The following is an 11,595-nucleotide window of genomic DNA, read 5'->3' as shown; positions in this document are numbered from 1 at the left end:
ATTAATATCTGCCATCATTTCAAGTTGAACTGGAGCAAAATATATCCTTCAGCCCACATGGAGGACTTAGAGAAAAATCCCTCAAGAATTTCAATCTCTCTCAGGTACTGAGAACTCCGCCACATAGCCTTAGGTTTATACCAAGTTTTGTCCAAAGCAAAACCAGAAGACTTGAAATAAAATCTAAGAAGGCCCCAAAGCATTTCGATAAATTTCTCCAGGGCTATTTGCCTTTTCCAAAGATCGTGCGGATTTTGCTTCTAAAGCTAATATACAGGTAGTCCTTGACTTAGGACTACAACTGAGTCCCAAATTTCTGTTATTAGAAATAAGTTTTATTCTAAAAATAAAATAAAATCACAGCGTCATTTTTATTTGCACACAGCATCACACTGAACTTGTGATACACTTCCAAGACAAAGAAGCGAGGAGGGCCCTAGCCAAAAATGAAATGGATTTTTTTTATTAAAAAAAAAGAAAAAGAAATTAAAAAAGAGAGAAAGAAAGTGATCAAGGAGAGAAGCAATCTAGAATTAAGGAGAAACTTCCTGACAGTGAGGACAATCAACCAGTGGAACAGAAGTTGCCTCCAGAAATCGTGGACGCTCCATCCCTGGAGGTTTTTAAGAAGAGACTGGACAGTCACTTGTCTGAGATGGTATAGGTTTTCCTGCTTGAGCAGGGGGCTGGACTAGAAGACCTTCAAGGTCCCTTCCAGCTCTATTCTATTCTATTCTATTCTATTCTATTCTATTCTATTCTATTCTATTCTATTCTATTCTATTCTATTCTATTCTATTCTATTCTATTCTATTCTATTCTATTCTATTCTATTCTATTCTATTCTATTCTATTCTTTCATTCCATTCCATTCCACATTTTCTATTCTATTCTATTCTATTCTATTCTATTCTATTCTATTCTATTCTATTCTGTTCTGTTCTGTTCTGTTCTGTTCTGTTCTGTTCTGTTCTGTTCTATTCTATTCTATTCTTTCATTCCATTCCATTCCACATTTTCTATTCTATTCTATTCTATTCTATTCTATTCTATTCTATTCTATTCTATTCTATTCTATTCTATTCTATTCTATTCTATTCTATTCTATTCTATTCTATTCTATTCTATTCTTTCATTCCATTCCATTCCACATTTTCTATTCTATTCTATTCTATTCTATTCTATTCTATTATTCTATTCTATTCTATTCTATTCTATTCTATTCTATTCTATTCTATTCTATTCTATTCTATTCTATTCTATTCTATTCTATTCTATTCTATTCTATTCTATTCTATTCTATTCTATTCTATTCTATTCTTTCATTCCATTCCATTCCACATTTTCTATTCTATTCTATTCTATTCTATTCTATTCTATTCTATTCTATTCTATTCTATTCTATTCTATTCTATTCTATTCTATTCTATTCTATTCTATTCTATTCTATTCTATTCTAAAACTGAATTACAGGTGGTCCTCGGCCTACGACCAGAATTAAGTCCAAAACCTCCATTAACTAAGCAAGACAGTTGTGGAATGAGTTTTGCCCCATTTAACGACCTTCTTGCCACAGCTGTTAAGTGAATCACTGCCGTTTTTAAGTTAGCAAACGCTTGTTCAGTGAATCTGGCTGCCCCATTGACTTTGTTTTGCCAGAAGGTCGCAAAAAGGGATCACCCGTGACCCCCGAGGACACTGCAACCTGTCATAAATACAAGCCATTTGTCAAGCGTCTGAATTCTGATCATGTGACCCTTGGGGAATTCTGCAACGGTCGTAAGCATTGCAAACGGTCAGAGGTCACTTGTAACTTTGAACAGTCACTAAATGAGCTGTTGGAAGCCGAGGACTAGCTGAAACCTGCGGGTCCAATAGAATTGTGGCTGAGCATCTTCAGTTCCCAGGTATTTTCAATAGGAACGCACCTCCGATATTGCTAGTTTTCACCTGAATAACGTATGTCGTGTACTCCATTTGCGGCTCACCGTCGACCATGGCCGCAATCTCACACTCGAGGGTCAGGTTGTCCCCCCACTGCTTGGAGAGCCAGTCGCCGTATGTAAACGTGGCAACCTCTTGAGTGGTCAAGTTCTTCATTGTGACCTGAGAAAAGAAAAAAAAGAAAAAAACAACAACAACGGGATGAATTCCAGCTGCAGACAAAACAGTGGCAAGGATGCAAGGATTAATGTGCTGCAGGTGCCAAAAAAGCCAACACGGTGCTAGGCTGCATCAACAGAGGGATAGAATCAAGATCACGTGAAGGGTTAATCCCGCTTTACAAGACCTTGGTAAGGCCACACCTGGAATACGGCATCCAGTTTGGTCACCACAATGTAAAAAAGGTGTTGAGACTCTAGAAAGAGTGCAGAGAAGAGCAACAAAGATGATCAGGGGACTGGAGGATAAAACATATATAAGGAACGGCTGCTGGAATTGAGGATGTCTAGTTTAATGAAGAGAAGGACGAGGGGGGACAGAATAGCAGTCTTCCAGTATTGCAGGGGCGGCCCCAAAGAAGAGGGAGTCAAGCTATTGTCCAAAGCACCTGAAGGCAGGACGAGAAGCAACGAATGGAAACTCACCAAGGAGAGAAGCAACCTGGAACTAAGGAGGAATTTCCTGACAGTTAGAACAATTAACCAGTGGAACAACCTGCCTCCAGAAGCTGTGAATGCTCCAACACTGGAGGTTTTTAAGAAGAGACTGGACAGCCATTTGTCTGAAATGGTATAGGGTTTCCTGCCTGAGCAGGGGTTTGGACTAGATGACCTCCAAGGTCCCTTCCAACTTTATTATTATTATAACCTTTTCCCTCACTGCATGGGAATCAGGGAGGGGGGCTGCCTTTGGAGACGAAAGAGAGTGCTTCTCAGCTGGGTCCAGCCTGACTCCAAGGTTGCTGCGCCCTGAAGGTGACCCATTATCAGGCTAACACCTCAGCATTCTCAAAACAACCTTGTGGAACCATACTGGCTGCTGGTGGACCGGTCTGGGGGATTAGATCTTGGAATGGGAAGAATTGGCTGGTGCTTTACGCGGGACCCTTAGATTCTGCCCGTCTTTACTGCAACCGCCGTCTCTCAGTACAAGTTCGTTTGATTAACCCTACGGAGACAAGAGTCGTCCTTTCAGCTGGGGCAGGTCCTCACATGAACAACCATTCATTTAGCGACCATTCAAAGTTACAACGGCAATGAAAGTAGTGACTCATGATTGCTTTTCACACCGTTGCAGCATCTCCATGTTCATGTGATCAAAATTCAGATATTAATATTAAGGTTAAGGTTAAGGTTAAGGTTAAGAATAACATTAGCATTGGAAGGGACCTTGGAGGTCATCTAGTCCAATCCCCTGCTCAGGCAGGAAAGCCTATACCACAGGTCTGCAACCCACGGCTCCGGAGCTGCATGCGGCTCTTTCAGCTGTCCCCTGCGGCTCCCAGTCCTCTGCCATGTGCAATCCCCCCCCAAAAAAAAGTGGGACTAAAAAAGTTCAACCAATCAATTCAAATATGCACAGTAGGTGCATATCTCGCTTCAGTCAAACCCTGTTCTGCGCATACACGCATGTACGCACATGCGCACACATTTTTTGCGGCTCCCAGTTTTTCCTTTTGTGAGGGAACCGGTTCCGAGTGACTCTTTCACTGTTTCAGGTTGCTGACCCCTGCCCCATACCTAATAATAGTAATAATAATAATAATAATAATAATAATAATAATAATAATAATAATAATAATAATAATAATAATAATAATAATAATAATGTTGGAAGGGACCTTGGAGGTCATCTAGTCCAACTCCCTGCTCAGGCAGGAAACCCTATACCTAATAATAGTAATAATAGTAATAGTAGTAGTAGTAGTAGTAATAATAATAATAATAATAATAATAATAATAATAATAATAATAATAATAATAATAATGTTGGAAGGGAACATGGAGGTCATCTAGTCCAACTCCCTGCTCAGGCAGGAAACCCTATACCTAATAATAGTAATAATTGTAATAGTAATAGTAATAGTAGTACTACTACTACTACTACTACTACTACTACTACTACTACTAATAATAATAATAATAATAATAATAATAATAATAATAATAATAATAATAATAATAATAATAATGTTGGAAGGGACCTTGGAGGTCATCTAGTCAAACTCCCTGCTCAGGCAGAAAACCCTCTACCATTTCATACAAAGGGCTGCCTAGTCTCTTCTTAAAAACCTCCAGTGTTGGAGCCTTCAGAGCTTCTGGAGGCAAGGAGTTCCACTGGTTAATGGTTCTAACTGGCAACTGGTTCATATTTATGACATTTGCAGTGTCCTGGGCTCATGTGATCTTTTTTTTTTGTAACCTTCTGAGAAACAAAGTAAATGGGGAAGCCAGATTCATTTAACAACCGTATGTTCCACTGAACAAGTACCATGATTCACTTAGCGACGGTGGCGAGAAAGGTTGTAAAACGGGGCAAAGTTCCCTTGTTGACTGTCTCGCTTAGCAGCAGAAATTTGGGGTTCAGTCGTCGTAAGTCTCAGAGAAAGCAAGGATACGTGGAATCCTGGCTTATGAAGAAATCTGGGATTCAGAAATAGGCAGGCCCAGATTTTATTCCTCCTTCATCCCAGGAAGCTCTTTAAGTGGATTTGGGGCAGATTTCTTTTCTCTCCGTCCCATCCTGCTGTTAGGGGTGAAAAAAAAATGGAAGGATCACAAAGTGTTAGGTGTACACTTTGAACCTCTGGAGGATCGTGAATGTAACAGATGCACCACTAGCTCCTCAAATTCCCTACATTTGTGGAATTGGGAATTTCTTTTCGGCCTTCGCGTCCCATCGAAACTCCGATATTGTCTGAACGGTTAACAACCAAACACACAAAACATGCGTAAAAACAAGAGTAAAGCAAATATATCTAGGAGGGGATAAAGTCAGAAATTTCTATGAAAAAGACAATCGGGAGTGCAAACAGCGTGAACAATGGAAGAAGCAATGTAAGACTTTAAGAGAATAAAAAAAGTTCTTTAGCTAGGAGCAAATGTAGATATTTTTTTTAAAATTTCTGGTGCAAAGCCATCACGAAGGTTTTCCTATTGATCTGCAGCTGATGCAGTCCGCTTGTTATAAGTCTTATTGCGCTGACCCTCAAATATTGGTAGTGTCAGAGTGTGAGGTAACCCAGGAGTAAACACAGTAAACAGTGGTGTATATTTAATGGTGGTTTATCTTACACTATCTACAATATCGTACACCAGGGACAATATATATACAGGTGCTAATACAGCAGGATCCAACACACCACAGTTACAGCGGGAAAACGGAAGAGAGGGAACAGAGTAGCGGAGACTTCCCTTTATACCAAGGCTCTTAAAGAGACACAGACCCAGCTGGCTCTTCAAAGGACACAGACCCTGCTGAGTCATTCCCATCATTACATCATACATCTTCTTACATTACATAAGCTGGTTAGCTATTAAATCATTAGCTTGACATATCCATCCATCGCTACACCCAACAACCAAACCCACATCCACACATTTAACTGCAAGTAGTCCTCTACTTGCAACAGTTCATTTAGTGACTGTTCAAAGTTACAACAGCACTGAAAAAAGAGACCTATGACCGATGACCCTTTTTTCACAGTTATGCCCTTTGTAGCATCCCTATGATCATGTAATCAAAACTCGGCAATGGACTCATATTTACAGTGTCCCAGGCGTTATGTGTGATCCCCTTTTGCGACCATCCATCAAACAAAGTCAATGGGGGAAGCCAGATTGGCTTAACAGCCGGGTTACTAACTGATCAACTACAGTGACTCGCTTAGCAATTGAGGCAAACAAAGGTTGTAATACAGTATGGAGCAGAACTGAGTTAACAAACGTCTCGCTTAACAGCAGAAATGTTGGGTTCAGTTGCAGTTGTAAATGGAGGACTGTTCTGGACCTGAAACAGGAAAGCTCAGATTGGTCTTCCATGTATCTGCCTAGCAACCAAACGGATGAGGCTGATGCTTTAATTTGCTTCTCTATCTTTACTTAGCCCTGGTTATGCACCATCTGGAGTCTGCAGTGCTACCCCCACAATGACAACCATCTGCCTATGTTCTAATGTGCCCCCACTAGAAATTGATGTGAGGCCAGATCAGTTTTCACATTATGCTTTCGAATCTCTACTGAGAGACAATTTGGAGTGTGGGTATTTCAATGATTTGAGAGGAGCTGTCATACTACAGAATCTCATGGGTATAGATTGTGGGAGGGAGGGGGAAAGGGGAAACAGGGCCCGTTTATGACTTGTGGACTTCAATTCCCAGAATTCCTGAGGCAGCCTGGGAGTTGAGGTCCACCAGTCATAAAGGGGCCATAGTTCCCCCTCATGCTAGCTCAGGAATTCTGGGAGTTGAAGTCCACCAGTCATAAAGGGGCCATAGTTCCCCCTCATGCTAGCTCAGGAAGTCTGGGAGTTGAAGTCCACAAGTCATAAAGGAGCCATAGTTCCCTCATGCTGGCTAAGGAATTCTGGGAGTTGAAGTCCAGAAGTCATAAAGGGGCCACAGTTCCCCCATGCTGGCACCGGAATTCTGGGAGTTGAAGTCCAGAAGTAATAAAGGGGCCGTGGTTCCCCCATGCTGGCTCAAGAATTCTGGGAGTTGAAGTCCACCAGTCATAAAGGGGCCATGGTTCCCCACCTCTGGTTATATATAGATGGTGGAGAGGCAACAGCAGAAAAAAAAATCAGCAATTCAGGGTTAACCTTGGGCTGGTTCCACCTTTTTTAAAAATAATCATTCTACATCACGGGTGTCAAACCCGTGATGTCATGTGACGTGTCGCGACGTATTGCGACTTTCCCCCCATTGCCGGCAATGGGGTGGGCGTGGTTTTGGCCTGATGCATCTGGCCTGCGGGCCGGCAGTTTGACATCCCTGTTCTACATCCTTCTTAGAGAATGGATAAACCCAGTAAAAGTAGGCACAGTACTCAATAAATGTCTCATCAGTTGAGTCATCTATAGCAGGGTTCCCCAACTCCCAGTCTGTGGCCCAGTACCAGTCCATGGCATGCTGGCAACCGGTCCGCACGAACAAGCAAAGCCCCATCTGTGGGATGCAGGCAGCACACAAAACCACGCACCCTCCGGTCTGTGGAAAAACCTCTCTCCACGGAATCGGTCCTGGTGTCCAAAAAGTTAGGGACCTCTGATCTACAGGTAGTCCTCCACTTACAATAGTTCATTTAGTGACCATTCAAAGTTACAACATCATTGAAAAAAGGGACCTATGACTGGTTTTCACACTGTTGCAACATCCCCATGGTTGTGTGGCCAAAATTCAGACCCTTGGTAATTGGTTCATATTTATGACGGTTGCAGTGTCCCAGGTGTGTGTGTGTGTGTGAGTGTGTGTGTCTCGTGATCCTCCTTTTGTGACCTTCTGACCAGCAAAGTCAATGGGGGAAGCCAGATTCACTTAACAACCGTGTTACTCCGTTAACATCTGCAGGGATTCACTGAACGACCGTGGCAAGGAAGGTCGTACAATGGGCTAAAATTCAGTTCACAATAGAAAGTTGGGGCTCAAGTGTGGCCGTAAGTCCAGGAGAACCTGCATTTCTTATCACCTGAAACCAAGACTTGACTTAACTTCTCCCTTCTGTCGATAAAGACGTAGTCCGCGCCTGCCCGCCAGTTCCAACAGGTAGATGATTGTCTCACTTCTCAACTTTATTTCATCCTAGATGAGAAGAACTTCAGATGAAACGGTACATGGCTGCACAGGAAGTTTTGCAGTTTTGCAACTAGATCTGAGGTCCCCAACCTTTTGGGCACCCGGGACCACGGGTTCTGTGGAGAGAGGTTTTTCCACATACCGGAGGGTGCATGGTTTTGTGTGCTGCCTGCATCCCGCAGAGGAGGCTTTGCTTGTTTGTGCGAACCGGTTGCTGGCATGCCACGGCCCCGTACCGGTCCACAGACTGGGGATTGGGGACCCTTGTTCTAGTCCAACCCACTAATCAAGCAGGAGACTGTAAACCGGGGGTCTCCAACCTTTGGGGCACCAGGAACTGGTTCCGTGGAGAGAGGTTTTTTCCCATGGAACGGAGGGAGGATGTGGTTGTGTGTGGTGCCTGCATCCCGCGGATGGGGCTTGGCTTGTTTGTGCGGCCCGGTTGCTGGCATGCCACGGCCCGGTTCTGGTCTACGGATCGAGAGGGGCTTGGGGACCCCTGAACTAGAAGACATCTCTGCAGCAGCTCTAGCAGTATGGGTTCTCCTTTCTCTTCTGATATCTCTGTCCCTCCGTCTTTGAAAGTTCGGACGTTTAAAGGTCAGATGGACAGAACAAGTCTAGGTTGCATCACCTTCTGTATTTGAAGGGATGTCAAAGAGTCAAGCTGTTCTCCAAAGCACCTGAAGGCAGGACAAGAAGCAACGGATGGAAACTAATCAAGGAGAGACGCAATCTGGAACTAAGGAGAAACTTCCTGACAGTGAGAACAATTAACCAGTGGAACAACTTTTGCCTCCAGAAGCTGTGAATGCTCCAACACACTTGTCTGAAATGGTATAGGGTTTTCTGCCTGAGCAGGGGGTTGGACTTTTCAACCAGTGGTACGGGTACCACCTGTGGTACATTGGCACCTGGCAGGTGGTACGCGACCATCCTAGAAAAGTGGAAGCAGGGAGGGGAATGAGCTGAACCGGTGGTAGCACCGCACAAGCCTGAGCGAGAGACGGCTGGAGCTGCAGGGCTGTCGGGGCTCAGCAGAAGCGCCAGGATCAGCGCCAGGATCCAGCTGGAGCTCAGCGCTGATCCCGGCGTTTCCGCTGAGCCCAGAAGAAGCGCCGATCAGCTGGAATGTTGCAGCATCTCCAGGGTCTTGTGATTTACATTCAGACGCTTGGCAACTGATTCATGTTTATGATGGTCACAGTGTCCCAGGGTCATGTGAAGCAACCAAAACCTGCTGCAACCACCCAGTAGGTGGGGGGGGAATAAAAAACAAACACCCCCCCACCCCACCCCCTCTGCCAATCCTCAACAGAAATGCTCACAACGATGAAAACCTCGGACAGGAGGAAGAGCGTCGCCAGGCGGGCAGGCAGGTGTCTTGCTCGGCTGTGGCTCGGGGGGCACTTTTTTCATTGCCATTGTAACTTCGAACAGTCACTAAGCGAACTGTTGTAAGTCGAGGACTACCTGTACTTCATCACTTTTTTCCTTTTTTGGGGGGGGGGTCATCAAGTTTTTGACACCTTGCTAGGCGACTGGTGGTACTCGGATGTCGCTGTATCCTAAAAGTGGTACAATGGGTGAAAAGGTTGAAAATCCCTGGACTAGATGACCTCCAAGGTCCCTTCCGATTCCGTTATTCTATCATATCAGACTGGCACCAGAGGGTTTAAAATGGAAGAGGCAGGACGGCTGATTACTTTGCCTTTCTACCTTCTGCAACTGTCTCCGGATTTCCTCCTTTCCCTCCTTTGATCGATTCCAGTGAGTCAGATATAATTTAAGTGAGCTCCTGCCCTGAAATTTCTAGAGGAGAGAGAGAAAGAAAGAGACAGAAAGAGGGGGGGGGGGGGAACAGAGGGAGGGAGAGAGAGATAAAGTTTTCAATTCTGCAAATACAGTATATGCCCCCCCCCCTTTTCAAGCAACCTGTTTCTGTTTGGTTATCTCTAAAGGCGGAAAGGAAAGGAAAGAAGGACGGGAAAGGAAAGGAAAGGGGGATGCAAAGATTTCTCTGCGAAAGCTAATCCGTGCAGAGTCTTTTTCTCAAATGTTGCCTTAAAGAGCACCAGAATATTCCAAGCTGAGGGCCACATGGGGAACTCGGGAAAGTTCAGAAGAACATAAAGAAATGCCTCCATGTTGTTTCCAAGGAAAAATATCTAGATGTCTCCACTGAATCAGTGGCGCCTCGCTGGCACTTCGAACGTTCTTCACAGGATCAGAGGATTGCAGTTTAGGAAACGTTAAGATTTCAAAACAAAATGGCTAAAATAGCGATCTGCATGCAGAGCACAGCTGGAAAAGAGAATCGTCATTTATGCCTTCGGTTCTTGGACAGCTCTGCGTCTTATGCTATAGGTATGACTGAAAAAAACAGCAGCCAAGAGAATTTTCAGTACAGGCGGTCCTTGACGTGCGAGTATTTATTTATTTTTATTTATTTTATTATATTTATATACCGCCCTTTCCCGAAGGACTCAGGGCGGTTTACAGGGTGATTAAAACGAAAAATACAAAAGTTAAAAACAATTTAAAAAATTATATCAATCCCTGAACAAATAAAAACCCCAGTTAAAATTAAAATTAAAAACTCTCAGCCTGGGCCGGAGAGCTCGAAGAGCCAGGTCTTCAGGTCCCGGCGGAATGAACGGAGGTTGGGGGCAGTCCTAAGCTCCGCAGGCAGCTGGTTCCAAAGGGCAGGCGCCCCCACAGAGAAGGCCCTCCCCTGGGTGTTATCCGCCGGCATTCTTTTACCGCCGGCACCCTGAGAAGACCCTCCCTGTGGGAGCGCACAGGACGAAGGGAACTTGATGCCGGCAGCAGGTGTTCCCTCAAATATCCCGGACCCAAGCAATTTAGGGCTTTATAGGTCATCACCAGCACCTTGAATCTCACCTGGAGGGCAACCGGAAGCCAATGCAGCTCGCAGAGTAGAGGTGTTACACGGGAGTATCGGGAAACCCCCATCACAACTCGCGCGGCCGCATTCTGCACCAGCTGAAGCCTCCGAGTGGTCCTCAAGGGCAGCCCCATGTAGAGAGCGTTGCAGTAGTCTAAACGGGAGGTCACGAGCGCATGAGTGACTGTGCGTAGGGCATCTCGGTCCAGATAGGGTCGCAGCTGGCGCACCAGACGAAGCTGGGCAAAAGCCCCCCTGGTCACGGCTCCTATATGGTCTTTAAAATTGAGTCGTGAATCCAGGAGGACGCCCAAGTTGCGAGCCCTATCAACGGGGGATAACACCTCACCCCCCCCCATAGTTAGCGATGGAATAGTCTGGTTGACCCGAGATGCCGATACGCACAGCCACTCAGTCTTGTCGGGATTGAGACGAAGCCTGTTTCTCCCCATCCAGACCTGGACCGCCTCCAGGCAACGGGACATCACGGCGAGGGCATCACTGGGTTGGTTCGGGGTGGAAAGAAAAAGTTGGGTATCATCAGCGTACTGATGATACCCCACCCTGAAACCACGAATGATCTCACCCAGCGGCTGAGCCCAAAATATATGTTGCTAAGCAAGACACGTAAACTGAGTTTTGCCTCATTTGATGACCTTTATTTGGCCACAGATGTTCAGTGAATCAGTGTTAAGTTAGTAACACAGCCATGAAATGAATCTGCTTTGCTCATTGACTTTGCTCCTCACTCCAAAAAGTGATCGAATGATCTCAGGATACTGCAAAAATCATAAATACGAGTCAGCTGCCAAGTATCTGAATTTTGATCACGGGATCATGGGGTGGCGGCAACGGTCGTAAGTGTGAAAAATCCTCATGTCACTTTTTTTGTTGCCGTTGTAATTTTGAACACTCGCTAAATGAAACTCCGAATGGATGGAAACTAATCAAG

The 11,595-nt window shown here is 44.8% G+C and overlaps 1 protein-coding gene and 1 long non-coding RNA gene across 2 annotated transcripts in view; one reads left to right on the top strand and one right to left on the bottom strand.

Annotated features, from left to right (window-relative positions):
• The window catches only part of LOC308663138, an 861,733-nt gene that overhangs the window by 167,941 nt on the left and 682,197 nt on the right, over nt 1–11,595 (top strand). The gene's annotated exons all lie outside the window — the stretch shown is intronic.
• Nucleotides 1–11,595, bottom strand: part of LOXHD1 (lipoxygenase homology PLAT domains 1) — a gene marked incomplete at both ends in the record, with an annotated part of 233,602 nt that overhangs the window by 38,810 nt on the left and 183,197 nt on the right. The window contains one exon of the mRNA XM_081321186.1: nt 1,929–2,106. Within this exon, the coding sequence (XP_081177312.1) occupies nt 1,929–2,106 (178 nt within the window). The remainder of the gene's footprint in view (nt 1–1,928; nt 2,107–11,595) is intronic.

The sequence above is a fragment of the Vipera berus genome (genome assembly GCF_964194415.1).
Source record: "Vipera berus genome assembly, chromosome: 2".
Lineage (NCBI taxonomy): Eukaryota > Metazoa > Chordata > Lepidosauria > Squamata > Viperidae > Vipera > Vipera berus.
This window is presented reverse-complemented; position numbering and strand designations above follow the sequence as displayed.